At 45.2% G+C, this 27,222-nt stretch overlaps 2 protein-coding genes and 1 long non-coding RNA gene across 3 annotated transcripts in view; 2 read left to right on the forward strand and 1 right to left on the reverse strand.

Moving 5' to 3' along the window:
- The window catches only part of AMFR (autocrine motility factor receptor), a 36,834-nt gene extending 31,343 nt beyond the window's left edge, over positions 1–5,491 (forward strand). The window contains exons 13-14 of the mRNA XM_084644883.1: positions 2,854–3,038; positions 4,673–5,491. Of these exons, the coding sequence (XP_084501009.1) occupies positions 2,854–3,038; positions 4,673–4,820 (333 nt within the window). The 3' untranslated portion in view covers positions 4,821–5,491. The remainder of the gene's footprint in view (positions 1–2,853; positions 3,039–4,672) is intronic.
- A 9,628-nt stretch (positions 5,492–15,119) lies between these two features.
- Positions 15,120–15,619, forward strand: LOC311528803. The gene is made up of 2 exons (XR_014713706.1): positions 15,120–15,415; positions 15,579–15,619. It is a non-coding gene; the product is annotated as an uncharacterized lncRNA (long non-coding RNA).
- Positions 15,428–27,222, reverse strand: part of GNAO1 (G protein subunit alpha o1) — a 313,012-nt gene continuing 301,217 nt past the window's right edge. The window contains exons 8-9 of the mRNA XM_084644222.1: positions 17,696–17,919; positions 15,428–16,540 (exon numbers count right to left, since the gene is read on the reverse strand). Coding sequence (XP_084500348.1) covers positions 17,732–17,919 — 188 coding nt within the window. The 3' untranslated portion in view covers positions 15,428–16,540; positions 17,696–17,731. The remainder of the gene's footprint in view (positions 16,541–17,695; positions 17,920–27,222) is intronic.

The raw sequence follows: 27,222 nt of genomic DNA on the forward strand, positions 1-27,222 counted from the left end.
AAATCTCCAGGCTGAGACCCTAGCAGACTTCATGGAGTTTCCTGTTCTTCTCCCCTCTCTGAGCAAGGAGACTCTTTGGAGAATACATTCCATCATCATACTGGAAATGCTTTGTCAGAGGAGTACCTGGAAAGTGGTCAGCCTCTATATTAATCTGATCTCAGGAAGCTCATTCCACAACTGAGTCACTTTGAGAGAGCTTTATCTCCAGCTTTCATGCCCTTACTCCTGGATTTTGTAATCCGAGTCTTTCCAGAGATGTCCTGGCAGGGTTGTAGATGAAGATGTAGTTGCTGATGTACTTGGGTCCTTTCGCATTAAAGACTTTGAAGATTGGGGCCAATATAGGCCACCATAATTTAACATGACAAACTCTGCAAGGTGTTGCAAGTAAAAGAATTACTCGTTCAATCTGTTGTTAGCTTTGAATTTAGTTTAAAAAGGCTTAACCTTTTCTTCTTATATTGCTCATTATTAAAAGTGTTTTGGTGGTAAGAAAAATTCTGGGGTTGAATTTATTGTATCCTAAGGCTCGGTCCTGCAAGATGTGGTAAGTGCTTCCTTCAAGGAGCTATGGCTGCTTAACTTAAATCATTGAGAGTGGAGAGTGTTAAACAATTTGCAGAATTAGGCGCGCTGTGATAATTTTCCTGTTTATCTGGAATAGCTGTTTCTGGGGGAAAGTAGAAATAGTTCTTTCTGGAGAGAAAGTATAGCCCAGTGGATAGAGCACTGGATTGGACTCAGGAGACTGTGTTCTATTCCCAGCTGTTGGGTGACATTGGATAAGTCAGTTCACCACTCTGTGCCTCAGTTTCCCCATCTGTAAAATGGGGGATAATGATACTAAACTATGAAAAGCCTATGTAAGAGCTAAGTTGTGCTATTATTATAGACTCATAGACTTTAAGGCCAGAAGGAACCATCATGATCATCTAGTGATTGTAGTCTGACTTCCTGCACGTTGCAGGCCACAGAACCTCACCCACTCTCTCCTACAATAGACCCATCATCTCTGGCTAAGTTACTGAAGTCCTCACATCATGATTTTAAAGACTTAAAGTTACAGAGAATCCACCATTTACACTAGTTTAAACCTGCAAGTGACCCATGCCCCATGCTGCAGAGGAAGGTGAAAACCCCCCAGGGTCTCTGCCAATCTGACCTGGGAGGAAATTCCTTCCCAGCCCCAAATATGGCGATCAGTTAGACCCTGAGCAAGATCCACCAGCCAGACGCCCAGGAAAGAATTCTCTGTAGTGATTCAGAGTCCTCCCCGTCTAGTGTCCCATTATCGGCTGTTGGAGATATTTGCTGCTAGCAGTCACAGATAGACTACATGCTGTTGTAGGCAGTCTCATCATACCATTCCTTCCATAAACTTATCAAGCTCAGTCCTGAAGCCAGTTAGGTTTTTTGCCCCCACTGCTCCCCTTGGAACACTGTTCCGGAACTTCAGTCCTCTGATGGTTAGAAACCTTGGTTGAATTATAATTCCCCCACTCCATGGTAGAATGCAAGATTTCTCAGTTTGCAGTATTTTAGGGATTGAGATTATTGCTGATTTAAAGAAATATAATAAAATGCCTTTATCATCAGAAGAGTGACTGTAAAAAAGAGCTTAATGTTGCTGTTACTCAGTTTACAAGTCAAAATAATATTTAAATGCTATCTCCAGTTGATGTTTGATCATCTAGTTTTGTCATTTGTGCTTGTATATTTCGGTGAATAATTACAATAGAATTTCTTGGCAACTTGGATGCACTAATAAAGAGTTTGATATATGATAGCAGATACAGGTAGCTTCACTGAGGTGCATTTGCTCTTCCATGTTCAGCGTACTAAGCAGATCCAGCTCACTCTGCAGTAAACGGAACATATAATGGTTTCCAGCTCAGCTAGCATTGTAAATTTACACAGACCTTTACAACAGGTTGTGTGTATAATATGCTAAATAGAATGCCAAGAATGAAATTCCTGCCCTGAGGAGCTTACAAGTTAAAGGCACACACAGTACAGTTCAGATAACAGAGTAGAGGGAAGATCTGACTCTGAAGATACGCAGGAAACAGAGATGCAACAACAAACTACTAGTGGTAGATGGGCTAGAGTTCCTTTTATAACCTTTATCACACTCTTGTTGCTCAGTTACAAAACGGGGGCCTGATTGTGCAGATCTAGCTGTTGGAAAACTGTTGAAGTCAGTGGCAGTTTGTGTGCATGTGGTCTGTAGGCTCTAAGAATTCTAAATCCAAAGGCATGAGACTGAGACCCAAGGAATTGGTGAATGCTAGTACTTATGAAATAGGCTGAATTGCTGTTGGGGGTGGTCTCGCTGTGAACTCTTTTTGCCTTTTAATTTTTTGCTTCTGTACTGTAAAGTGGGTCAGATGAGACCCTTCATTACATCACTTTTTGTGTTTGGCTTTTTAATCATCTGTAAAAAGCTGTGATTTGTGGGTTTGTTGTTTAATGTTTATTTTGAAATAGGGCAAGAGGTGCCACATTTTTGCGTTTGGAAATTAAGCCAATCTCATAGCTAGTCTGTTCTCTGAATCCACAACCAAACTAATGATCTGACAGCTGAGATGTGATGCAGCTTTATAGAATTCTGACTCTTTTTAAATATGTTTTGGCTTGACCTGCTGCACATTTTGACTGGAATTTGTGAAGAAGCCGAAAGGAATTAGCTACCTGAGTTGGCTGCCTTTTTCCCTTAAATTCCTTGAAAACCCCTGCACTTATTAATAGCTCCGAAAGGCTGTAGCTTGTTGTTGTGATATAGAAACCCCCTGTTGTCAAATTTTACACTTTCCTATAAATTCCTTCTTTACTTTCCTATCTTTATCCTAGACTGAGAGAGTACCACTTGAACTCAGTCCGAGACTGGAAGAAATGGTGGAGTTCAATGAAATGGAAGCAGAGCCCAGTGAGACAGAAGATTTTGAGGCCAGAGGAAGTCGCTTCTCCAAGTCCGTTGATGAAAGGCAGCGTATGTTAGTTCAGCGGAAGGAAGACCTGCTGCAGCAAGCTCGCAAGTATGCTCAATCCCTGACACGCACTACTGTCCACTTAATTAGAGTGGTACCTTGTAAAGTGGATTTTGTCTGGACTTTTCCCCCTGTCTTTATGTATTTATGCAAAATACAGTGGGAACAACAGCTGTATCTGCTGCAGCGGGATCAGGACTCTGTCTAATACAGCATCATTATCAAAAACACAATTGTGAAGTGCTGACTTAGGCCCATTTCTCAACAAGATGTGAATATAAACCTAGGGCCTTATCCAGAGTCCATTGAAATCAGTGGAATGACTTCCAGTGACTTCAGTGGGCTTTGGATCAGGCCCTTCATAAAGAAGAGAACCCAGTATCATTTACAAGTCTGCTGAGTCTACTTCTAGTAAACCATCATCTTGCCTCCTGGCTGTGGCTGTGCCTGCATTCATATCTTACTATATCTGACACCACATGTCAAACACAGTTGTTTTCAAGTGTCGAGCAAGTTTTTGTTTCTGCTTAAGCACCAAGTGATATAGGTCAGTTATGGTACCCCTTACAAAAAACTCTACACAAAGTTCAACCCAGTCCCCTCCCCTGCCCCACAAAATATAGTGACTGGTTGTAAATTGATTCTTTTGGCTGCTAATAAATGTTTGCATATTGAACTGAACTTTTTTTTAATAAATTCTGCTCATATTAGTGAAGGTTGATAAATTCTGATAAATGCCAGGTGGGCATCAGTTGATTGATGCACACAAATGCCCAGTGAGACCAAGTACCATACAACAAGGTGGTTATTTATTTTATTTATTTATTTATTTGTGTTTGGTTCATTTCTATTGAACAAGTTTCTGTGCCAACTTTTACGAGCAAAACGTTAAACGGGCCTGCAAGAAGTGTATGCATGTTGTTTGCAGGTGCAGCCCTTTTTGTCAGCAAACAGACCCAGTTGCGTTTTTTAAATACCTCCTTTTGTGTTCAGATGGAACATAGCCTGAAGACTTGTGGGTGCATTTTAAGAGTCTCTTGAGAAATTTGTCCTCAGATATACCTGTCCCCAGACACATCTTCCCTCAAATCCTTAAATTTTGCTCAGAGAGGCAAATTATTTTTTCTTTCCTATTTAAAACTACTAGTTCACTTCTCGTATTTTTAGATCTGTTGTAGATTCAAACTGTTGCTTTTAACACTAATTTTAAAATGCAGCAGGATGTCATCTCTGGATGTCATCTCTGGAAGCTGCTTTCTTGCTCTCCTAGGACTCACAAATGTTCATGAACTAATCCTTGTGAGATAGGTACTACCACCGTTTTAATGAAGGGGACATGAAGAGACAGAGAGGTTAAGTCACTTGCCTTAAGCCACACAGTGAATTGGTGTGAGAAATTGGAATAGAACCTGGATCTTTAGACTCCCAGTTCCATGCTTTAACCAGAAAGTTAACTATATAAATTGCATGGTAGACAATGTAGTCCTCTTTCTGGTAACCATAGCAAGAGTCCGAGTTTACGCTGCTTATGGATCTGCAGTTGAGGTATTTTTCCACTTTCCCTAACCCTAAACCCAAACCCTCCCTTGCTTTTCAGAATGATAAACCCTGAATGGCTTCTTTTCAGAGCCAGAATCAGCCACTCTGTTGTTTTCACCCATCTTTTCCCTTTATCCTTGTAGGCGTTATTTAAACAAAACCTCTGATGAGGACTCCACCTCCGAGAGCCCCTTTCTGTCTGAGGGTGCTGCCTCTGACCCCGTCACCGTGCGCCGCAGAATGTTAGCCGCTGCTGCCGAACGGAGATTGCAGATGCAACAGACCTTGTAGTACTCTCTGCTGCTGCCCCCACCGCCTCCTCACGAGCAATGTTGAAATAAATAAATAAATAAAACCCTGCACTCTTCATACCAGCAGGAAGTCTCTCTTCCGAGCTCAGCTCGCTGTGCTGATGAGTGAGCTGGCTGCGTCTCTGCTGTATAAAGCATGTGGTCTAATAGTGTTTGGACAGCTGACAGATTTAACCTTTTCTTTTGGTAATATTTTTATGTGACACTTATCCCTTCACAAACAAATGCAGTTTTTAAGGCTTGGGCGTGATTTCTGCTGCTAGCATAAGGTGCAGGCCTGCGGCAGAGGCAAGGGAAAGACTGCTGCCTCGATTAACAGCTGTTTGCATAGGTCACTGAAGGTGCTTGCGTGTTTAGCTTGAGATCGTCCAAGGGGAGTATTAGAAGAAAGAATTGAAGTGTTGAGATTCACAGTGAACCCCATCTTAAGTCAGCAGGCAGCCGCAGCCACGGCCAAGTCACTGTACATATCAAGAATGAGTTAAAAATGTTACATAGGCCTGCTCGGACACCGATAAATGCTGGAATGTGGGAGCAGCGCATTGGATGGTCACGGTTGTCTAGCTACGAAACTTAAAAGTAAAGCATGAGTTGTACAGTGAGGTGCTAGCTCATATTGGTCTCAATAAAACAATTTATTTGACCCTTTCTGAGCTCCTCCTCACTTCCCATTTCTAGCTCTGCTCACCCCCTGGAGCTTTTATTTCTCTATGCATTTCATTGCCAGCAGCAGATGGGTGGCTGAGAAGAGTAAAGCTAAAAAGGGGGTACCAGGCAAATAGATTAGAAATTTGAAATCAGTGTTACAATATGTTGGTGGAACGTAGTTGAAACCTACAAGTTTGGTCTCTCGAGTGACATACAAAGAAGGGTCCATACACGGATGGATGGGACTTTATTGACCAGACAAGTGATAGCTACAGTATCTTGCTTTTTATTTTTTTAAGCCTGCATTGTGTAGTAGCGTACCCATTAGTTTAATCCAACGTACAGACACAAGAATCAAGGCTGCTGGACTTTAGGTTAGCTGTGAACAAATCCCCCAACTTTTTCTCAAAAAAATTTAAAGACCTTTTGACTTTAGACTCATTTGAAAACTACAATCCTAGGTTACATAGCTGAGTTTTACATGGCAGTGGCTTAATTTTAAATGTTTTGAGGAGTGTCTTCTAGTATCACTGTCCTTTGGAAGCAGCCCAGTATTACCTAGAATTATTGGTAATTTTTTTTTACTGCTGGTTTTTAGGACATTTCAGTGAATTTAATGAAAGGATGAATTGCAGAAATGTTTTGGTGAAGAAGATAATTTATTTTGATAAATCTCTTTGGAATGCCTTACCTTGCAATGCTGTTAGTAAACTTTAAAATATTTGTGTGTAAGAGAGATTTGGGTTTGCTCAATGCACAGCTGTTTGTTTTATTGTTTAAAAAAATTAAAAAACAACACCACCCCACTTGATCAGTGTTGGAAATTGTCCTGAAGTTTCTTTAATGCAACTTTCCTTATTCCCAGTGCATCACTGTTATAGAGGTGGCCTGGTTTAGGTCTTGTGTAGCCGTTAAAGTAAGGTCACCTCCGTTGCTAAAAGGAGAGGGAACATATTTGCTTAACTCCAGGTTTTTGGAGACTTTCTCCTAACTTCAGCTGTGCAGAAGCTGTGGGTGCTAGAACCCATGAGTGCTATAAATGTGAAAGTGATGGAGGAGGATTGGAGTGCTGTCCAGGGAGGCTGCATAGAATGCAGCTTTTGAGCCTCATCTTAGTCTGAGCTCATTTAAAGAGTATTCTGTGTTTTAAGATTTGGATGTCTCTTCTCTCAAAGGGCAGAGATTCCCAGGTTTCAATGGGACACAGTCAGGTGCAAGGAAAATCTCAGGCTTTTCAATCTTCCATTCCAAGCTGATATGAGAGGAAGAGCTCGTTCTGTCTGCCTTTGGGGAGCTGGAGTTCCTTGTAACCAGGCAGATGGGTTTCCCATGTCTGCTGTGGGTCTGCAGAGACATTATCATCTGATTTGTTGCCTGTCTCCATTCCTGTGCCTCGCAGGAGAAGGACAGCCAGTCAAAACTCCTGCATGTGCTGAGGGCCATGCTCCTTACCCTTCTATTTACTAAGGCCTGGGAGCACTATTGCAGAGTGCATCCCTTATTTCTTAGTCAGCTGGGAAGCCGCTGCTCTCTGACAGCTCTGCATTTCCCTGCATCAGCCTGTCAATTGCTTCGTACAGTTTGCCTGCTTTGTACATTATATATCACAACAATTGTCCCTAATTCCTCTTGTCATTTACCTCTATGGAACTCATCCTATACACGATCCTTGTTCATTCACACTGGCATGAAAAGGTAAACAGGTGGTGCCAATAAATTGTACTTGAACAAGACCATCTCTCAGCCTGCTGAGGCCCCACTGTAGAACACTGAGTGACCTGAAATGAGGGGGACACACAAATTAGTCAAACAGGGAAGCTAAAATAAAATGGTGTGGGACTCCTTCGTCTAAATAACTTCTTCTAATCACAATTTCATAATTCTTTGTGAGGTAAATACTTTTCAAGAACTGAGGGGACACCTAAAATGAGTAGCCGCCCCTCAAAATGAGGGACATTGGAGGTATGAACAAAACCCTGGGTGTGTTTCTCCCTCTTGGTCCTTTCATCTCGACCCCTTTCTGTTCACCAGGGATGGTACTTCCTTTATCCCACTGTCCAAAAGTGCCACTTTCCCAGCCGTCCCCTGGATGGCAGCCTCACATTGGAGCACTCCTTCCAAGTGATCTACTTCAGCAATAATTGGCTTGTTCATGCCTGGAGGAGGAAGACACAGCGTTGCCTCTTTTACTCTGGTTCTGTTTCCCTTGAATGGAGTCCATCCGAGGAGAAGCCTTTGTGCTGACCAACCCTGCCGTGGCCAGGAAGAGCTACTGTGTGTGTTCTCGTGGAATCTACTGTAAACACCAGAGATCGTGGAGAAATAACAGAACCTTCTGAACCAGACTTGTTGCTGTGGGAAAGAACTTCCTTTGCTGACGACTGTTTTCTTTCCCGGATACGCCCATGTTAGGGGAGGTTAGTGGGAGGGTATGTGTGAAATTAAGGTCCTGTCTGTTTATATATCCCGCTCTACAGCTACTTCATCAAACTCACTGGCAGCCGGGGGGGCCCAGCTGGCCTGGAATCTGTGCTTGGCAAATGTTCCTGCTGGGTCAGGGGCACCAACCATGAGCAGAGGGTGCCAGCCTCATACCCTACTTCTACCAATTGCTGACGAGACGCTAGCAGGAGAGTATATGGAGAGGCCAAAGGAGAGCCCCGATAGGGCAGCAGTGTGCTCCCTTGCTGCAGGCCGCAAGGTTTTGTTGCCATTGCATGCAAGCCCTGCACTGTGTCGTGATTAATTGCCTTGCCATGACCCAGGGGGAGCATTGTATGGTCCAAAGCAGCCAGACGAGCAATCCTAACAGTTAACATACTGTTTTTCCTGCCTAATGGAGCACTTTAACACTGATCAATAACCCTCTGCTACAATGCGTATGTGATGCTGTACCTGAAACCTCGGTAAGATCTCATGGGTAGATCTCCGCATGCTCTGCCTGGGAGGCTGTTAGCCCTGTTTCAGGCAGAGGAACAGCCTGTGTTTCATTTCGATGGTGTTCTATAGCTGATGTGTCTGTCTTCCAGTACTTGGAATTAATACGCCTGGCTGCAGAGCTGTGCACAGTAGATTAAAACCAGTTGTGGAATATTTAGAATCAGATACGAGAGAGCCAAATTATGTCACTTTTTCTAGCCCCTCCCTGGGGGAGAGTTCAGGGTCATTCCCTTACCCTCCATTTACGAGTGGCTTGTCTAGCCTAGTTCTAGATGTGTCAGCCAGAGGGGCTCTTCCACCACATCCCTTGGAATTGCACAGTCTAGTGGATCTCCCTGGCAAGAAGCTTTCCTATGATGCCATCAGTAATTACTTGCCCTGTAGGCTGGCGAACAGATTCAGCACAAAAACCCCAGCATCCAACAGTCACGCTCCCTGCCCAAGGGAAACTCTTGCAGTTGCAGGACAGTGGCTCACACAACACCGAGAAACATTTTCCATCCTGTGTCTAGCTTAGAGTTCCTAAGCCAGATCTGCAGGGCTGGGTTCAGAGTGGAACATGGCACCTGCTGTTCCTGAACACCTGTGTGTGACACAGTGGTTAACTCCTCCTTTGCCAGGCACAGGGTAATCCTCTGTATTCTGTATGCCTCTCTCCTAACCCAGTAGGTGTCCAATAAATCCAGCTAGTATTAACTCTCCCTCTATATCTTTCAGGCCTCATCACCAAGACAGAGAACACCGAAGGCAACATTGTCAAGGGAAGCTGACTGGACTTTACTCCCTTGGCCACTACCCCCTGAGTCTCAATAATGGCCCAGTTTCCTTGCAGAGCCCCAGGCTCTGTAGGGCAGCCATGCCCTGTTCTAAGCGTCAGTAGAGTGCAGGAGTGCCTTCCATCCCTGGCACCCTTATTCTACCTCCCAAGGCAGCCTTGCAGCTGAGGGACCGTGGACTTTGGCGGATGGGAGACCTGCGTGATGTGCCCCACAAAGAGAATGCTAAGTGTGCACAGAAGGAGCAAAGGGGCTTGGTGTTTCCTTGGTGAGGATGCTTCCTGAGCTCTCTGCAGGGAGGAGTCCTGGATCACAGAGGGACAGTAAATACCTTGGGCCTGAGTCTGGCCTGAAAGGAGGTGGGCTTTTCTCAGCTTACTGGAGCTGTGTGACGGACAGATTGATAGAGGCACTGGTGGATGTGTCACTTGCCTGGGCCATCTGGATTGCACTGTCCCCAGGCTGCAGATTGTCCCAGATGCTGGAGAGCTATGGAAGTTTGCTTGGTCGAAGAAACCCCATCGAAGATCATGGATTTGGTCCTAGTTGGTGGTAATTTACTTCTAGCTTCATCTGCGTCAGACAATCACAGTTGAGCCCTTCACTTAAAGTGTGGTGAAGAAGCCAAGGAATTAATCTCTGAACTTGTTTTAGGACTAGAGAGAGCAGCCCAATTCTGCTCTTGGTTCCAGTGGTGTAAATCCAGACTGATTTCAACAGAGGGTGTTTGGCACATCAATCTTTTTTTGTAATGCACTTCTCCAGCTAATGAACATTTGGGTAGCACTTTGAAGCTGGAGACCAATTCGGCCCTCTTATTGGTGCAGATCCTTTTGCTGGAGATACTTCTGTTCAAGTGACAGCAAGATAAGGACAGTTGAGTCCTATAAATGCAAAGTGTAGTGACCATAATATGTTTCTCTTTCTTCCCTGTCTCATTTCCCTCTCACAGAGGGATATGATCTGGCAGAGTTTATCTTTCTTCAGGCATCTTCTTTTACACCACTTGTAACAGTGTAACTGGACTCAGAGTCGGGAGCCCTGCACTCTATTTCTGGCTCTGGCTCTGCCACTGGTCTGCTGGTTGACCTTGGACAACTCACTTAACAAATCTATGCCTCAGTTTCCCCACACATCCTTTAGATTGTAAAGTCTGCAGGGCGCAGGAGTGGTCTTACTCTGTATATATCTAATAATCCAGCACTCCTGCCCAGATCTACGGCTGTTCTTTATCGCTCTAGGTCCATTTCCTCTGTCAAACACAGCTCCTTTCCATCTCCTCGTTGTCTGGCCAGACTATGGACACCTTGAGTCTTTCCTTGACTTTGGGCTCCCACATTAGTCTCAATTACCTAACCACTGCAGAATACACAAGATTCATGAAGTAACTGCATGTCTGAACTGGGCATGTCCCATTACTTGCACTGAAACAGGTCCTGCCTGCACTGATGTCACATTCCACCTCTGCATGTCCTCCTTAGGCTGTGTGTGGCCAGAAAAATGTTGGTGCCGAAAGGGTTAAGTTTTGTGTCAGCCATTCTGACGCATCCTTTCCATTCCTCCCCATGGCTATTCCTATCCGTGTGTGTGATCAGAATAACCCTACAGAACATTGCATTCCCACACCCAACCTTGCTGGTTAACTTATCCAATTACTGCATATGCTCAGAAATGCTCCAGAGTATCAGTTTGTTGAACTGAAATGTGCAATAGTGGCATGAAGCTATCCGCTTTCCTTAGAGGACAATAGCCACTTGTCTTCATTTCAGAAGTGATTGCTATGATCTGCGTTCCTGCGGCAGCTAAGAATGCCAAATGAGATTGAAGCGCCATCCTGCTGTGGTTACTGAGAATAAGATCCAGTCCCTGCTGCAAAAAGCTTACAATCTAGACACATAAAGGAAGAATTATTATTTCTAGGTACGACCACAGCGAGAGTAAGTGACTTGGCCAAGGTCATAAAAGAAGTCTGTGGCAGAGTTAGGATTTGTACCCACGTTTTCTGAGTCTCTGGCAAGTGCCTTAACCACAAAACCATCTTTTTAGTGTCTCAGTCAGCAATCCTCCTCCTCAATCATCTTCTTCTGAGGCTGAGCGGTAAGGCCGAGAACTATGATGAGGCTTGATTCAGTAGTTGTGGAGCAAGTAATAAATAAATAATGACAATAGCGATGTGATACCTGGTGGTGGTTCTCCCAGGAGCTTGGCCGTGAGTTTGGAAGGGAGAGCGGGGGAAGACGTGCAATAGTCGAATCAGGCATGAAGTTGGAATTTTTACAGAAGGAAATAAGCCTAGGTCTTTGGAGCTCAAGTCCATTGTCAGGAAGTTTGCCTGTAGCAGGGAAAGATGCTTAGAGGGTTTAATCTTTGGCACTCGAACACTGGGTCTGATGCATGAGACACTCATCCCTCTTCTGTCATTGGATACGTCTTCCTGTGGATTTGATTTGAGACTTGAAATTTGGTCTAAAATATGGCCAGTAGTACATTACCTTAACTTTCCTAGGTCTTTGGAAGTACACACAGGCAGATTCTCTTTTACTCTTTTTGAGTTGTTCTGGCAGTGCAAAGGAAAGCAGCTGGACCTGGACAGCTGAGAATTCCCTCAGTGTTTTTCAGGCCCCAGTATAGGAGACACGGCTTGAGCATGGTGCACACCGGCAATCCAGCGTAGACACTGCTATACAGTACAATCAAACTTTGGTTCATTGGCAAATTGCAGTCCTGCTTGTCGTCTTCCGTTGGCATAGTTAATCCACCTGCACGAGAGGCAGTAGCCCTTCCTTCGACATAGCGCTGTCTACGCTAGAGGTTAGGTTGGTATAATTGCGTTGCTCGGGGGTGTGGATTTTCTAAATAAAATCCTTGGGTTTTAGACTGTTCCCAAGAGGTTTAAGATCATTCAATATTTGAAATGCAAGCGGTGCTGGCTAGTTGTAGTGAGATGTATCGGTCATGAGGTACTGTTTCTGTTCCCTGATTGGATGAGCCTAACTCTTGGAATTACAGGTCCCCAATGCAAATAATAGCATTTATGGATTGCAAATTGGCTTTCTGCGAATAGTCTCTAAACACTTGCTTACAATTCACTATTTTAGTGGATGTTTCTGCCGATGAACTCATTTGCTGGAATATTTGTGGAGGGTGAACTGAATAGGGATGCAAATGTAGTCAGTTATTTCTAATTTTCAATCTGAGCCAGTATTTGCCAAACATTTTTTGAACTCTTCACCCAGTTTTATCTTCAGCTTGTCTGTTGTCTTTTGTCCTGGTTTACTTGATGTTGCCCTTCTCCCTTGTCTAGGCCTTAGAATGCTAAATTCAGCAGAAACATCTTTGCTACTATGGGTTCTATTTCTGTGTCCTAATGCATTTTCTTTTGTATTTTGTGTGCAAAATTTCCGGTGTCTTTCAGCCATTCTTCTTTTGAATCACCTGTGTGAGTAATTCGATGATGGCTCACATGGGGATCAAATTGTTGCTGGGGTTATCTTTTCTTCTGCAGAGTGAAGTTGAGACCAATGGACATCCCAGGGCTTCCTTTTCTGCCTGGTCAGAGTGCAGTTTGAGATGACAAAAAATGGCAAGAGACTACTTTGGAACATGACATTGGTCTGACTAGGTGGAGAGGAATGTAGGGTTTAAATTGGATTTGGTGTGGAACTGGCTGGCAGAAGGGATGAGAAATAGCCTCTAGGCTTTACACCTCTGTATCATCAGTTTGAATATGTCCCAAACTGGCTGCAACATTAGGTCATAAACCTCTGATGGCTGTTTGGTAGCTCTTAGTATGTTGGGAATCTCAACACCGATCCTAGTGGATGCATGTCTACATCATGACTGACACTGCTAGCCTTCATTATTGCCAATCTGAGTGGAAGCCAAGTATTGAGTGAGAATAGATATTTAGGCCCCAGCCCTGCAAACACTTAACCACGTGTTTAACTTTAAGTATGTGAGTCATCCCCAGATGCTTCAAGATACGCATGTGGGAGAACGATTTCAGAGTAGCAGCCGTGTTAGTCTGTATTCGCAAAAAGAAAAGGAGGACTTGTGGCACCTTAGAGACTAACCAATTTATTAGAGCATAAGCTTTCGTGCATCTGAGGAAGTGAGCTGTAGCTCACGAAAGCTTATGCTCTAATAAATTGGTTAGTCTCTAAGGTGCCACAAGTCCTCCTTTTCTTTATGTGGGAGAAAGTTTGTTAGATCGGGACTGTAATTGCCATCGCTCCTGCGTTTGGTGATCTCTGCAGTTCCGGGTCAACACATGTTGGTGGGCTGGGGTGGGAAAAGTCTTCCAAACTGGAACCGCCTGTGCATTAACTTCCTTAGAGGACACACAGGTGACTCCAGGGCTGTCAGCCTGGCACCTTGCACAATCAAAAGCGCTAAAGAAAAACAAATGTTAGTGGGATGATCCAGTTTCTGTGATTATTTTTTTTAATTTAATTATTATTACTAATAAATTCCTAGCTTTTCCATAGTGCTTGTCAAGCCTTAGCTCTCAAAGCATCTTACACAGGAGGTATATGAATCAACACCCCCATTTTACAGGGCATTAAAATGTTCCACCCACTTCAATGATGCTGAAAGGCATGTGGCTGGCAGCCTTTTGAGACTCAGGATGTCTCTTTCTCCAGCAAGCCGGCACAGCAAAGGTGCTGACCGTGACAGCTTCCTCCCTCTACTTTCCTGCTAGTGTGCCTCAAACCTGACCTGGAGGCCATCCCCGAGGGAGCAGAAGACAGTTCAGATTCTATGTATTCCATCCTTGGCTGCTGTGCGTGCTCAAGACAGCCAATGAGATTGCAATGAGTGTCGACGGTGGTATTCCATGGGACACACTTGATCAAGACTACCAAATCCATTTCACATAGGCTACCAGCAACCATCAGATGGCAACAACATCCAGATGCTTCTGCCCTGGGCGTTGATCGTGCAAGGTGTATTGTGTGGGCAGATCCCTGTGCCTGCACAGAGCCACGCTGAGGCCAACAGCAATCTGCATAGGTGTAGGGGGCTGTCTATATGCGATGCAACTTGCAAGATCAGGCCATGGGCTAGGAACAATTAGCTTAAACCCAAAAGGCCTGCGATTCCCAATCTCCTGAGCCACGCAGGGCCCAGATGTTTTAGTGCTCAGCTTCCACAATGGGAGCCAGACTTCCAAAAGCACCCGACATTCATCCAATAGGCTGAGTTCTCGTCACGGTCTAGCCACTGATCCCAGGACCTAAGTGGGAGCTGAGGTTTTTCTAAAAAATCTGGCCCCCATGTCCGATAGCTTTTTGAAACAACACAAGAGGTGGAATAATTTGCAGTGGTGCCAATTTGTAAGAGGCTGGGAGGCACGTGCTCCCTCCCCTGGATTTTTACACTGGCTCAAAGTTCCATAGGCCCCAGAGCCTGGGGGGGTGGGTGTGGGTGGGTGGCATGGCCTGACCGCTTTTAAGCAGTGGTCCCGCACTAAATCAGTCCTGCTGCTGCCAGGGAGATCCAAAGCATGGCTACTGAGATTTGATGCAGCTGCCCTGCCATACCCATGGACGGGCGACTGAGCCAAGTTTCAGTGAGTGGCCTCGCGACCTGCCACATGGAGAGTCTGTTCCTGGATGGTGGAGTGCAGCCCCATGCGGGTAAGAGAGAGGGGAGACTCCCTGCATGAGCAAGACCCAGGATTCCTGTGCATGGGGGGGGGAATGGGATGACTTACTTCGGAGCGGAACTGGGTCCCTGCCAGAAGTGGGAACGGGGGTAGGGACCAGAATTTGTCCCCTTCCCCCACATCCCCAAAAAATATATGAATTGGCACCACTGTGTTCTTTTTTCTTTTCTCCCCCCCCCCTCCTTAATTAAAAAAGAATAGTCATAAAATAACTGTAGTCTGAAAACCAGAAGGTGAAAGACCAGGATTACAGACAAACATTCTCTTTATTGAGCTACACATGAATTTTCCATTAGTCAGAGAAAGAGATTGGCAGTGTCTAATATATCACAGAAACCTCACTGATTGGTAATAGAAAGGCTTAGAAAGACCTGGCGCTTTATATATATATATATTTAGTTTCCTCTTTATTTATTCATTTTATTTTAAACAGGTGTGTGGTTTCTTCAGCGAAGGTAACTCTGAAAAGTGACTGTGAAGATGTCTGATTACTAATCAAAGTAGAAATGATGAAGGATTGGTCATGAAAACGGTGGCTTTAATGTAAACACTACATTTGATTTTGGTTTTTTTTTTTTTTTAGTTTTTTTTGTGATTGGTGTGTGTGTGTCTGTGTGTGTGTGAGAAACTTTTTAAACATTTTCTTTCTTTTTTTGTTTTTGGGTTTTTTTGTATTTTTTTTGTATTTTTTTGTCTGTTTTTGCAGCACAAACATCCCCACATGAGAGAGAGAGAGCGAGAAAACACCATTCACTAAAAGGAAGGATCAGAGGAGGAAAAAAGCAGCACAAAAAAGCATTCACAGGAAAGAGTTACAAAAATAAATCCGAACAAAACAAAAAAACCCAAAGAAAAATAATCCCTCTAAGGTCTCCCAAACCAACCCCCAAAACAATAAAAGAAAGAAGAGGAAGCCTATCTGGTATGTAATACACAGTATTCTTCAGAGCAAAAAAGTCAAGAGAGGGAAAATCTCTGGATAATTTGGCCACTACAGGCCAGTGACAGCTGTGCTTTTTTGATACAAACCTGGAGCGCGAAAGAGACAATTCAGAACAAAGAGTCATTATTAAACTAGGGGAAAAGAATAAATAAATATAAAGCAGAAAGACATCCCCTGCTGGATACCTGACCCACAGTCATGGTCTTGCATTGTAGTCTTATCACTCCAGGCTAATAAAGACCCCCCTTTTTTTTTTCTTTTTAAGGAGGCAGGGCACAAATAAACACAAAAAGGGAAATTAAATGAAAACAAATGCAAATTCATTCCTGTTAAAATGAGGAATGGAGAAGAGGAGAATACCTCTTAGCACGGTTGCAAAAGATTTTTCTTTTCTTTTTTTAAATAAAGGGGGGAAGGGAAAATGGGAAAGGAATATTTTCTTTTTTTTTTCCTTTTTTCTTTTTTTTTAGCTACAAAGCACATGGAAAAAACGTGGTGTTTTTTTTCATTTTTCTTTTTTTTTTCTTCTTTTTTAATCTTTTAGCTTCTAAATGTAAAGACTCAGCTAAAACCAGATCTACAGCAGTCTACGGAAACACACAGCCATCATTCCATGTTCAGAACATTATACATTGATTCAATAAGGAAGGCTGTGTCTTATGCAAAAGGCCAAAAGGTCATGCTACCGGTAAGGAGAACGCCAACAGGAGAGTCCGTGAAGTGGTCTGGAGAGAGAGAGAGAAGGGAGCCCAGGCTTGAATACATTAAAAATCAATCAAGAAATCAATTAAATCATAGGGGGAATCCCTCACTGCCAAGTAAAACAGTATCACAATGGTTAATGTCCTTAATTAACCCTGTTCAAAAATAAATTGCGTCTCCCCTCCCCTGCCCGAAGCCCACCTGAAAGTGAGGTTGGTACTGATACACGGTTCGAATTTGATGGACAAATACATCCCTCCCCCCCAGTCTTTTTGGGGCACGCGCGTGTGTGTGTGTGGGGGGGGGGGGCGGTGGTGTGATTGCCACTATGGGCCCTCCTCTTTCTCGCAGAACCCGCGCTGGTAAAAAGCCTGAAGCTCCACATCTTGTGCTTTAACTTGGGAGGAAGTTACATTCCACAAGTGAAGAGCTTGTTACGTAAAGAATGCTTTCCTGCTGCGTCCCGGTTAAAAAAAGTTCTAAAATATTGTGGCGTGGGTTTGTTTTTTTCTTTCTTTTTTCTCTTTTCTTTTTTTTGTCTTTTTCTTTGTTTATTTTTGAAACCCACAAGAGCTGAACAGAACTGAGAGGCACTGAGAGCCCAGCCCCCATGGTGCTGACTTACGGCTTCCTAACACCAGTCCCTAAAAAATCCAAGAAACTGGAATGGGGAGGAAGAAAAAAAAAATCCCCTTCCCCTCTACCCCGAAGCCACTCCCCCTAAAGAAGAGTTAAAAAAATAACGCTATCGCTCTTTGTTTTAAGAAAACAATGCCTTTTAAAACTCATAGGATACCTTAGGTTCAAAATGCAGGCAGACCATTTAGCAAATGTCAGCGTAATTTTTCTTGGCTTATTTAATTGATTTGATTTCTATGACTGGTGACAATACCAGGGAGGGCTGAAGCCTGTCAGAGAAATCAGTTCTGTCCACAGCTCTTTGAGATAAACTAAAAAGATTGTGGTGGTGGTGGTTTTTTTTTTATATGTGTGTGTGTATATATATATATATATTTATTTATATATATATATATATATAATTTATCATTATGCCTTTTTATTTACCAGCTTGCATTATTAGTATAATGATTTTGTTTTTTGTCATTTGATTTGGTTTTTGTTTTGTTTTGCGCTTTTTTTCTTTTTTTAAAATTTTTTCCTCCCGCCGTGATCATTACCAAAGGAGTTGCTTTGCTATACAGGACGAGAAGGTGTCAGTACAAGCCACAGCCTCGGAGGTTGTTGGCAATGATGATATCGGTGACCGCGTCGAAGACCACCTGGATGTTGTTCGTGTCCGTCGCACAAGTCATGTGACAGTAAATCTCCTTGTTGGGGGAGCGGTTTTTGCTTTCAAATTGTGCTTGGATATATGCTGCTGCGTCCTCGTAAGTGTTAGGGCCTGCAGGCAAACAAACAGGAAAAGAAAGAGAATCCCGTCAGAGGTCTTGCAGGCATGAGCACGCTCTAGGGAAGTGATTTTCAACCTATTTACCATTGTGGGCTGCATATGCAGCTCTCTCTGTGTTATGTACATCCACACAACATACATACTACTGGTATGGCCCTGAGGATGTCACAGGGGCCGCAGCTGGGTGCTGATTGGGCCGCAAGCGAGGGGGCTGAGAACCACTGCTCTAGGGAGATCTGGAAGAAAAGGGCTGGAAGAGGGGTTGGTGTATTATCCCATAAAGGGTAAAAGATGATGCACGAAGAAGGCATTTTGTACTGTTTGGAGTTCACATTAGAAAACCAGGTGTCATCTACCCCCCGCCCCCCACTCTCTTTTTCCCAGAAGACTCTATAGATAGCTGGAGAGCTAATGGGATAATAAAACTGCAAATGAAACATAAGCATCAGAGAAGAAAAGGGATTTCCAAACTCTTTGGATCAGAGCCTCAGCTAGTGTAAATTGGCTAACTCCACTGACTTGTTTACACAAGCTGAAGATCTTGCTCATTGTTTTTGTTTTTAAACTCTTATTTAACGCTAACACCTGAATGAACAGCTGGGAGGAATGAACCTCCCTCTTAAAGATTCAGGATTCTGCAGCCCTTTAATTAAAGTTATAGAAAGCTCCCCCTCCAGGTCTCCGCACCACCGGGAGACTTCCAGAAACCCCAGGGGAGATGAGACTTGATAGTCCTGATATTTCTGAGGTGAAAAATAAGCAGAAAAATTAAAAAGCAAACACATTAGACAAGCGTGACGGCCTTCTTTATCCATTGCAAAGACACCCAAAAGGGCCGAACCTGCTGTTTGTTCTAATTTTGCTGGTCACATCAAAGATTAATGCACTGAAACTATCTTGGAAGCTCTGATATTTGTGTCTCCAACTGGGAGCCACGTTATCAATAGGAGGAGAACAAACAAAGAGATGGTGCGAGAGGAAAAGCATCAGAAAGTTAGCGCTCAGACCTGCTTTGTACCGCACCAACTTTAATGGAGTTACTCCTAATTGACACCGGCGACAGCGGGGTCAGGTACAGTGACTTCACGGGAACAGCAGGGAACTGCTAATCGGTGCGCATCCGTACAAACATGGAAAACGAAGGCCAGGTCTACACTACAAACTTACATCGGGATAACTACATCGCTCGGGGGGTGAAAAATCCAGACCCTTGAGTGACGCAGATAGTGCTGTCTACACTAGGGGCTAGGTCGGTGTATGTCAATAGGAGGGCTTCCCTGTCAACATAGCTACCACCTCTTGGGGAGATGGGTTAGCTACTCTTCACTAAAAGCGCTACAGTGAAGCTTTTTAAGTGTAGACCTACCCTAAGCACCACTTGTGCTTGATTCAGCCAAAGCTCCACCCACCCCCAGGTTACTACAGTCCAAGCTACGCTGAGGAATCTCACTATTTTGCCCCAGTTAATGCATTGAGAAAAGTATCTGGGCCCATGGAGATAAGCTTGGAACATGTTGATCCTTTCCACAAGCGTTACAAAGGGGGAAAATGATCACGGGTGCATCCATGTAACTACTGCTACAAGCTGAAATGAAAACATATTTAGAGGCTTATACGTGAGCTTGATTTTCTGCATTTCACTTGCAACCCAAATCCCTACAGCAAACCTGGGAGCGGCATCCCCCATGCTCCTTCTGTTGCTGTAGTGATTAGAGACATAATGCAACAGGGAAAGCCAAGAACCACAAGGCACCAAACTCAGGTTTGGACACTAGGCCCAGATGCACAAAGGTATTTAGGCTCCGAGCTTCCATTGAAAGCAGTGCTAGTTCCTTAATACTTTTGTGAATCTGGGCCTAGGCCTTCATTATACTCACAGTTACATCACTATACAGCCAGAGTAAATTCCTTAATATTCATAGACTTCCTCCAGGGTTACACCTGTGCACTGAGCTGTAAGACTCCTACAGAAGTATCCAGCAGTTCCAGCAATGCCCAGTAAGTGGATTATTATGGTCAGTGCTATTACAATGGAAACTGTAATAACCTGTGAGAAATGGAAGTTGCCTATGAATCACATCAGTCGTGTTTCACAGGGCATCAGGCGCTTCTAATAACCGCCCTATAACACTGACCGACAGGGCCCGTTTCTCCTCCCTTGGTACAATGGAATTACTCCTGATTTACACAGCTGTAATGGAGACCGGAATCAGGCTTGTAACGTTAATCAAATAGATTGGGGGGAACAGACTTGACAGGTGCAACCAGATGCAAAACCAACACGCACACCGCTAAGTACTGACTAATTAAAATTACCGACAAGATGGCTGCAGAGTGGTGGGCCATTTTGATGCCAGGCATGGGCACCACCCTCACCAGGGGCTGCTGGGTCACACCAGCTGGGCTACTGCCAGGCCGGGAGGCGGTGGCATCACCCAGGCTGACAAGCGTGAGCCCCTGCCTGTGGCAGACCTAGCCCAGGAGTGAGGGGAGAGGACACGTGGACTCCCCACTGGAGAAGAAGCACCAGGCTCCTTTCTGGTCAGGGGTAAGGGAAATAGCCCCTTGACTGGGGTGAGAGCTCCACCGTCTGCCAGCAGCCTGGTCCCACCCATATCACAGGTCTCACCCCCGCCCCGCCGGTCTTCAGTGACAGGCTTTTGGGGGTTCATTTTGAGAACCTCGTCCCCTTACCCCAGCCAGGGTGTGAGTGGAGGCCAGCGCTGTCGTGGGCCCGTTTTGAGGTCCCACTCCACGTGCTGCTGCAACAGTTTGTACTGTGTAAAAAGAAATGTCCAGAAGGGCCTGTGTTCTCTAAGGGGCCTATCAGCTCCTACAGCCTATTAGACAAGGCAGAACTTGAAATCTTTGTCAAATGTTGGCTTGATGGTCTGGAGAGGGTGGAGGGTCAGTTGTTACAGCTGAAGAATACATGTTATTACACTAAGCAGCTTATGATGGTGAGAGCGTTGAGGCCTGGCCCCTTGCTGAAATGCACAGAGCCAGGCATCTTCTGAAGAGCTGCTACGATCTGGAGAGTTAGTTTCCTTTTCAAGCTCTCCTTCTCTGGCTCTGTTCCTTTATTTTAATGCTATTTCTTGGAGGAGTGAACATCCCCATGTTAGGTCACATCTGAAGGAGAGAGGGTGGTTGGCTTAAGCCTGAGAGGGCCTGCACATAGTCTGCTGTACTGTACCCTAAACAGGGATGATGTTGCCATTTTCTTGGGAATGGGAACACAGCTGGGGCCCAATTAGCGTGCTGGCTATCTGCATCCAAACCCCAGGGAAGCCCATATGAGGGGATGATCAGCTCTCAGGTGTGTCGGAAGATGTAATCAGCAGTCGTACACAAGATGATGTGGATTATAGTGCTCTGTAAAATGGCATTGATCCGATTTGGACAAAAATTTGGCACCTGTGGAAAAGCCTCTATGCCAGACAGGTCAGTCCTTCAAGGCCAAACTTAATTCAGGAGGGGTCTGTCTTTCATAAAGCTTTTCCTTTGCCTCCTCTTTCCTCATCTGCTCCCCCATGCTACTGGCCCTGCTCCACGCTGCTTATCATCTCCTTTGAGCACCCAGCCCATGCCCTGGAGAAGTGCAAAGCTGGGGGAGAAGGGGTGAAAGAAGAGAAGAGGAAGGCTATTGAGAAAGAAGCTGAAGTCACTTCTCCTTCCAGCTGAGGGATGGCTGGGGGGATGGGTTAGCAAGAGATGCACAAGAGGATTGTTAAACAGGTGCAGCTGATTATCTCCATCCCTGGGTTTCCTCAGGACCAGTGGAACTATTCTCTTGGGTGGATTAATCCCGACTCCGTTACTTGTATTTGATTTGTTTCAGTCTATTTGATAAGTAAGTGCTGATACATCTCATGGTGCACCTCATGGGTCAGCGCACCCAAGGCACCGTTCTTTGACTAGTGTAAAATGAGCATCCTGTCAGGAGATATCCAGTAAGTGGAAGAAATGTCCGACAATGTTGTTGTACTGAGCAGCTACATAGGTTTGTATGTAAAAAGCAAGAGCAAGGGCCAGCCAAATGACTCACTGGTGGCATGTCCCGAGACCAGTTTGACTCCAGTCACGAGTCTTGCTTCCTGGACTGGCTGGGGCTAGGAATGAGGTGAAAGCAGCAGGCTGAATCCCTGTGAGAAAGGGACTGAGGTCCAGTGTCTCAAAGGTATTTAGGTGCCTAACTCCCACTGATTTCAAGGCGCCTAATTACCTTTGAGGATCTAGGCCTGAGCACTCTATAATCACTCAGTAAGAACCCTTCTAACTTCTGAGAGGGTGTGCTGGGGTGTTCACCCCCGACACGGCCCGAACAAGTAAAACAGGCTAATTACCTGTCAGGCCCTGGCCTTCCTCCAGAGGCCGCCTGTATGGTTAGGGTGACCAGATGTCCCGTTTTTAAAGGGACAGCCCATATTTAAGCCCTCCTGCAGATGTCCCGACTTTTTCCTAAAAACAGGCAAATTGTCCAGTATTTTCTATATCCTGCCCCCCATCAGTACTGGCAGCTCCTGCTGCTTGCCAGATCCCTGCTCACCCGCTGCCCGCCTACCAGCAGTGAGTGTGGGGGGGTGTCCAGTGGCTGACAATGGGGTGGGGGCAAAGCTGCAGTGCGTGGGGCTGGTCGCTCCCCCGGCTGGTTTGTCCGCGCAGCCCCCGCTGCGTGCCGGCTCTCGACCAGCAGGGCCCCGACCCCGCTCCCGTTTCCGGCTGGCACTGGCTGTGCGCTGCGGTGGCTGGTGAGTGCGGGCAGGCGCCAGGCAGCAGCCGATTACGTGTCGCCTTTGCTGCCCACCCATTGGCCCTTTACATGCACCCCCTCTCGCTGTCCTCTCCCTGCTTTGCCTCTTCACTCCCCCCCTGCCCCCAGGGAGCCCGGGGCTGCTCTGTCCCCTAGGCACCCGCTCCTGCTGAGCCACCTCTCTGGCCAGGTTCACTGTAGCCCCTGCAGTCAGGTTCCCTGGGCCCTGGCGCACAATACATCCTTAGGGCTTAACCCCTTCCTGCCCGCGCGATCGCCGGGGGACGGGGGGCGGCTGGGTTATGTCAGTGGCCGGCAGCAGCTTGGAGGTGTTAGCTGCCTTTCGACACTGTGCGGACAGGAAGGGACAAGCTGCTTCCCGCCATGGGGGAGCGGGGGTGGGGTGGGGCGGAAGACGAGCTCTGCAAAGACACGGGCCAGGCCATCCCTTCCCCCTCCTGCAGTTGGAAGCAGCTCCCGTCCCTTCCTGCCCACACAGTGCCAAAAGACTGCTGCTGGCCACATTCTGGTGTGAATCCTGGCAGAAATCTGGGGAAGGGGATGTGACCCTGCATGCCCCTCCATGTGTTGCCGCGGGAAGACGTGGCACCAGGTATCAGGATAGGCGGGTGAATCCCGGGGGTCCCAGCCAGGCATGGAGGGCAGAGAGCACCTGGAGGGTTGGATCAGTCGGTCACCTCCCCACCCCACTGTGTGAGAGAGGTGTACAGGAGTGTGTGTATATGTGTGTGTGTCACCTCTCCCTGTGAGAACCCTAAAGCCTTAAAGATAAGAAGGTAAATAAAAAGAATCCAACTATGCACTATTTCTTTTAAACGGGGCTCAGTCAACTTGATGTTAATTTGAAAGTTTGTACTGCATAGTTCTGATTGATTGCCATGGAACTCACTTGAATACGAGTAATTTTCCCAGGTGTCCCGTATTCACCACAGGGAAATATGGTCACCCTGCTGATGAAACCCAGCTGGAGGAGGAGCTTGGCTAGGCTTATAAACAGAGGGAGTTGGTGATAAGAGAAAAGGGCTCTAGGAAGGTGATCTGTAGTTACCCCAGAGGGGAGTTTGAGTTGTTGGCTAGGGACAAGGAGGAGTTCTAGGGAGAGACTAAGTATCTTGCCTTGGATTACAGACTCTGGTAGGAAGTTGAGAGGGGTGAAGTAGCCCCAGGAAGTGGAGGAAGCTCCAGGGGTAAACCTAGAAATGGGCTAGAAGAGAGGAGAGGTAGGAAAGAGCTCAGGGACAAAGCAACAGGAGCAGACTGTGGTTGCTAGGGATAGGGTCCCTGAGCTGGAACCCAGAGTAGTGGGTGGGCCTCAGTTCCCCTGTTGGCCATTGGGAAAGTGGCCCAAATTTCAAAGTGGATCAGAAGATTGCCTAAACCACAGATAAGACAATTTGTCCGGTGGGACTTTGGCACCCCAGAAGCGGAGGACTATCGTAACCTGGCTGAGGGGCCAAGACATGAAGAGGGAGCACCTCAAGTTCAGAGAGGCCATGGAGCAAGCAACTAATGGAGAGGACATCAGACCAGGTGAGAGCTGATCCCCAGATGTTGCCACAAAGAGGTGCCCCAGCAGTGTAGAAACTTGTTTGAGAGCTATGGAGGATTATTTGATAGACCGCAGTCCATTCCATTCTTGCTTATTCCTGACCAGGACAAAGGGAGACCCTGTCGGTGGGCACTAAGCAGCATTGGCTGTGTTAGTCTTGGAATCAGAGAGAACGACCAGAGGGTCTGTCTGTGTCCAGCAGCCTTACTAAAGAATCCCCTTTATGATCACTAAAGCCGAACTCTAGAAGAAAGATTTCAGAGGTATGTGAAATATTTACAACCTTCAGAATTTTGAGCAGTTTTGCCTCTTGTTATAAATTCAGAATTGTTTCTTGGTTTCCAAGACCTTTCCATGCTATATTTGCCAAGCCAAGCTGTTTTCCCCAGGCAAACCTAGGATTTTGTGATTTCACAGCTTTTTGCCCGCAGAATGCCTTTCTCCTGAAATTTCACAAAACCTAAACATTTTCAAGGGAGTAAATATGTGAGAAACAAATTAACAGAAAATTTTCTAAAAACATCCCTCCACTTTAAGAACCAGCGGACCCAATCCTGCAGCCTTTTCTCTCGTGAGTAAAGGCTGTAGGCTAGAAACCTTACCAAAGACACAAAATAACACAGTTTATGAAGCATGCAATGTTGTTGTAGCCATGTTGATCTCAGGGTGTTACAGAGACAAGGTGGGTGAGGGAATAGCTTTTATTGGACCAGCTTCTGTTGGTGAGAGAGACAAGCTTTCATGCGTACCCAGAGCCCTTCTTCAGGTTGGTTTAAGAAGTGCAGGCATAGGGCTCAGTGTATAGCTGGTTCTTCCACAGATAGTGAGTGTTTCAATGAATGACTTGAAACCCTTAATATCCAAATGCCATAGTGGCCAATTGAGCTGCCAGTCGCAAGGGTTAAGTTTCTACCCCCCCTTAATTTTTTAAAGGAAAAAAATGATTTTGCCATTAATAAATAATTAAGATGAGGAATAAAATATTTTGTTCTTCTTTGCGATTCAGTCATAAACCAGACTCTTATTTTCATGACTCACAATCATGTCCTCTTTGCAAAATCCAGACGTCGTCCTCATTATTCAAGAAGGGGAATGATTGGCCAATTGGACTACTCAAATGGCTGACCAGTCTTAACTGTGTAATTGTGAGTGGAAGCCTCATTTTCCCTCTGCTCTGGGGCTGGCCAATTTTAACTACTGGAATGTTCCACATTAAAGGCTTTTTTTCTTCTTTCTGTCATCCGCATAGTGCACACTTCTGGGAGTTATGTACTTACCCTGCATTCTGCCCTTTAATATGCATGGATCTGTGTGTACAGTTTTGGTTGAGGGCAAAGGTAGCATATGATTTAGCTGAATGATGTGTAAAAGTGTAATAAGAGAGTCCCTCTGCAACACACACACAGACTCAAGAGTGTAAAATAATCCTGCCAAAGTCTGTTGTGTTTTCACTCCCTCAACTGGCTCACTCTCCATCTGTTTGGATGGTAACATAACTAACACTGGATTTTTGCTAAAGCTGCCAATTCTGGGGCAAACCATTCACTTTGGCACTATGATCTGGATGCATGAGCACGGGACTTGCAGTCAGAATGTCCTGCATCCTCTGCTTTTGTTTTGCTGTGGAGTCTCGGGCAAGAGACCAGAAGGGCAGCACGGCCTAATAAAGTAGGCAAGACAAACAGTTGAGGAAATATGCCTTCTAGACCCAGCTCCACCACTGATGTATTGTGTGTCTTTGGGCACGTCTCTGTAAAATGGAGGTAATCGTTCTTATCTCACTGGGGTGATGCTGATTAAAGACTGTTGCTCTAAACATGCACAGTAAAGTTCTCTCTGTACATATGTCAATCTGAGATCTCTTTATACGAGACCTAATTATCCAACATCTACCTACTTCTGGGGTTCTTACACCTTACATCTAGTACTGGCCATTGTTGGAAACCCGATACTGGTTTAGATGGACCACATGTCTGATCCAGTCTGGTAACGCCTATGCTCCTGTTGGAGAGAAGAACCTGCCGTAGCTAGGCTGTATGTTTGTCATAGCCATTACTTTTAGGGTGTTTTCACTATAAAAATCATTGGTCGTTGTCATTTCAGCCGTCTTGCTACAGGAGCAAGACTCCGTTGTGAACTTTTAGACAATGTAGCTGCCTATCAGTTTAATGCAGTCTGGTGGTTTCTTTTTCTTTTCTTTGAAGGGTTTAAATTGTTTGGTAAACATTACTCAATGGAGTTCAGTAGTTTATATTGTGCTGTAAAGGATATTTATTTGACTTCTCATAATTTCCCACAACAAACAACTTAATATCCATTAAACTATTGTGTGCCATGAATTTCCCTTAAACAAAAAAATGACCTTTTGGCATCTTTTTGCTCTGACAACCAACCAGCTGTAGCCAAAGCAAACACCAGAAGATGGATTGGTTGGAAGACCCCACCCTCTTGAAGAAGGGGCCATACTGTCAGTAGATAACTCAGGCCCCAGTCCTGCAAACACCTACACATGTAGCGAACTTTACAACCCTGAGTAGTTCCATTGATTTCAGTGGGACTTCTCACAGTAGTAAAGTTAGGCATGTGTATAAGTTTGACTGGGATGGTAAGACAGGGTTGCCTGCCATAGCAGGGGACTGGTCTCAATGACCCAGGAGGCCTCTATGCTCCTATATGTGCGTAAGTGTTTGCAGGACTGGAACCTTACAATCGTTGGCTGGTGATTCCCTTGAAAGTTGAACCTGCTAAACATATCAGAAGTAGAGCCATGGGCAGAGTTTGATCATGAGCTTATAAGGAAGGAGGAAAAAAATTCTTAATATTACTACAATTAACATTGTTATATTACTCCATTAGTTATTGGTGGAGTTTTGTATTTTGATGCTTCGTAAGCTCATATGGTGTCTTGAGGTTTGCGTGTCCCATGGACAGCATAGGACCATTCAGTGTTACCCCCACAAGAACTGTCCGT

The sequence above is a fragment of the Lepidochelys olivacea genome, assembly GCF_965140295.1.
Source record: "Lepidochelys olivacea isolate rLepOli2 genome assembly, chromosome: 12".
Classification (NCBI taxonomy): Eukaryota; Metazoa; Chordata; order Testudines; family Cheloniidae; genus Lepidochelys; species Lepidochelys olivacea.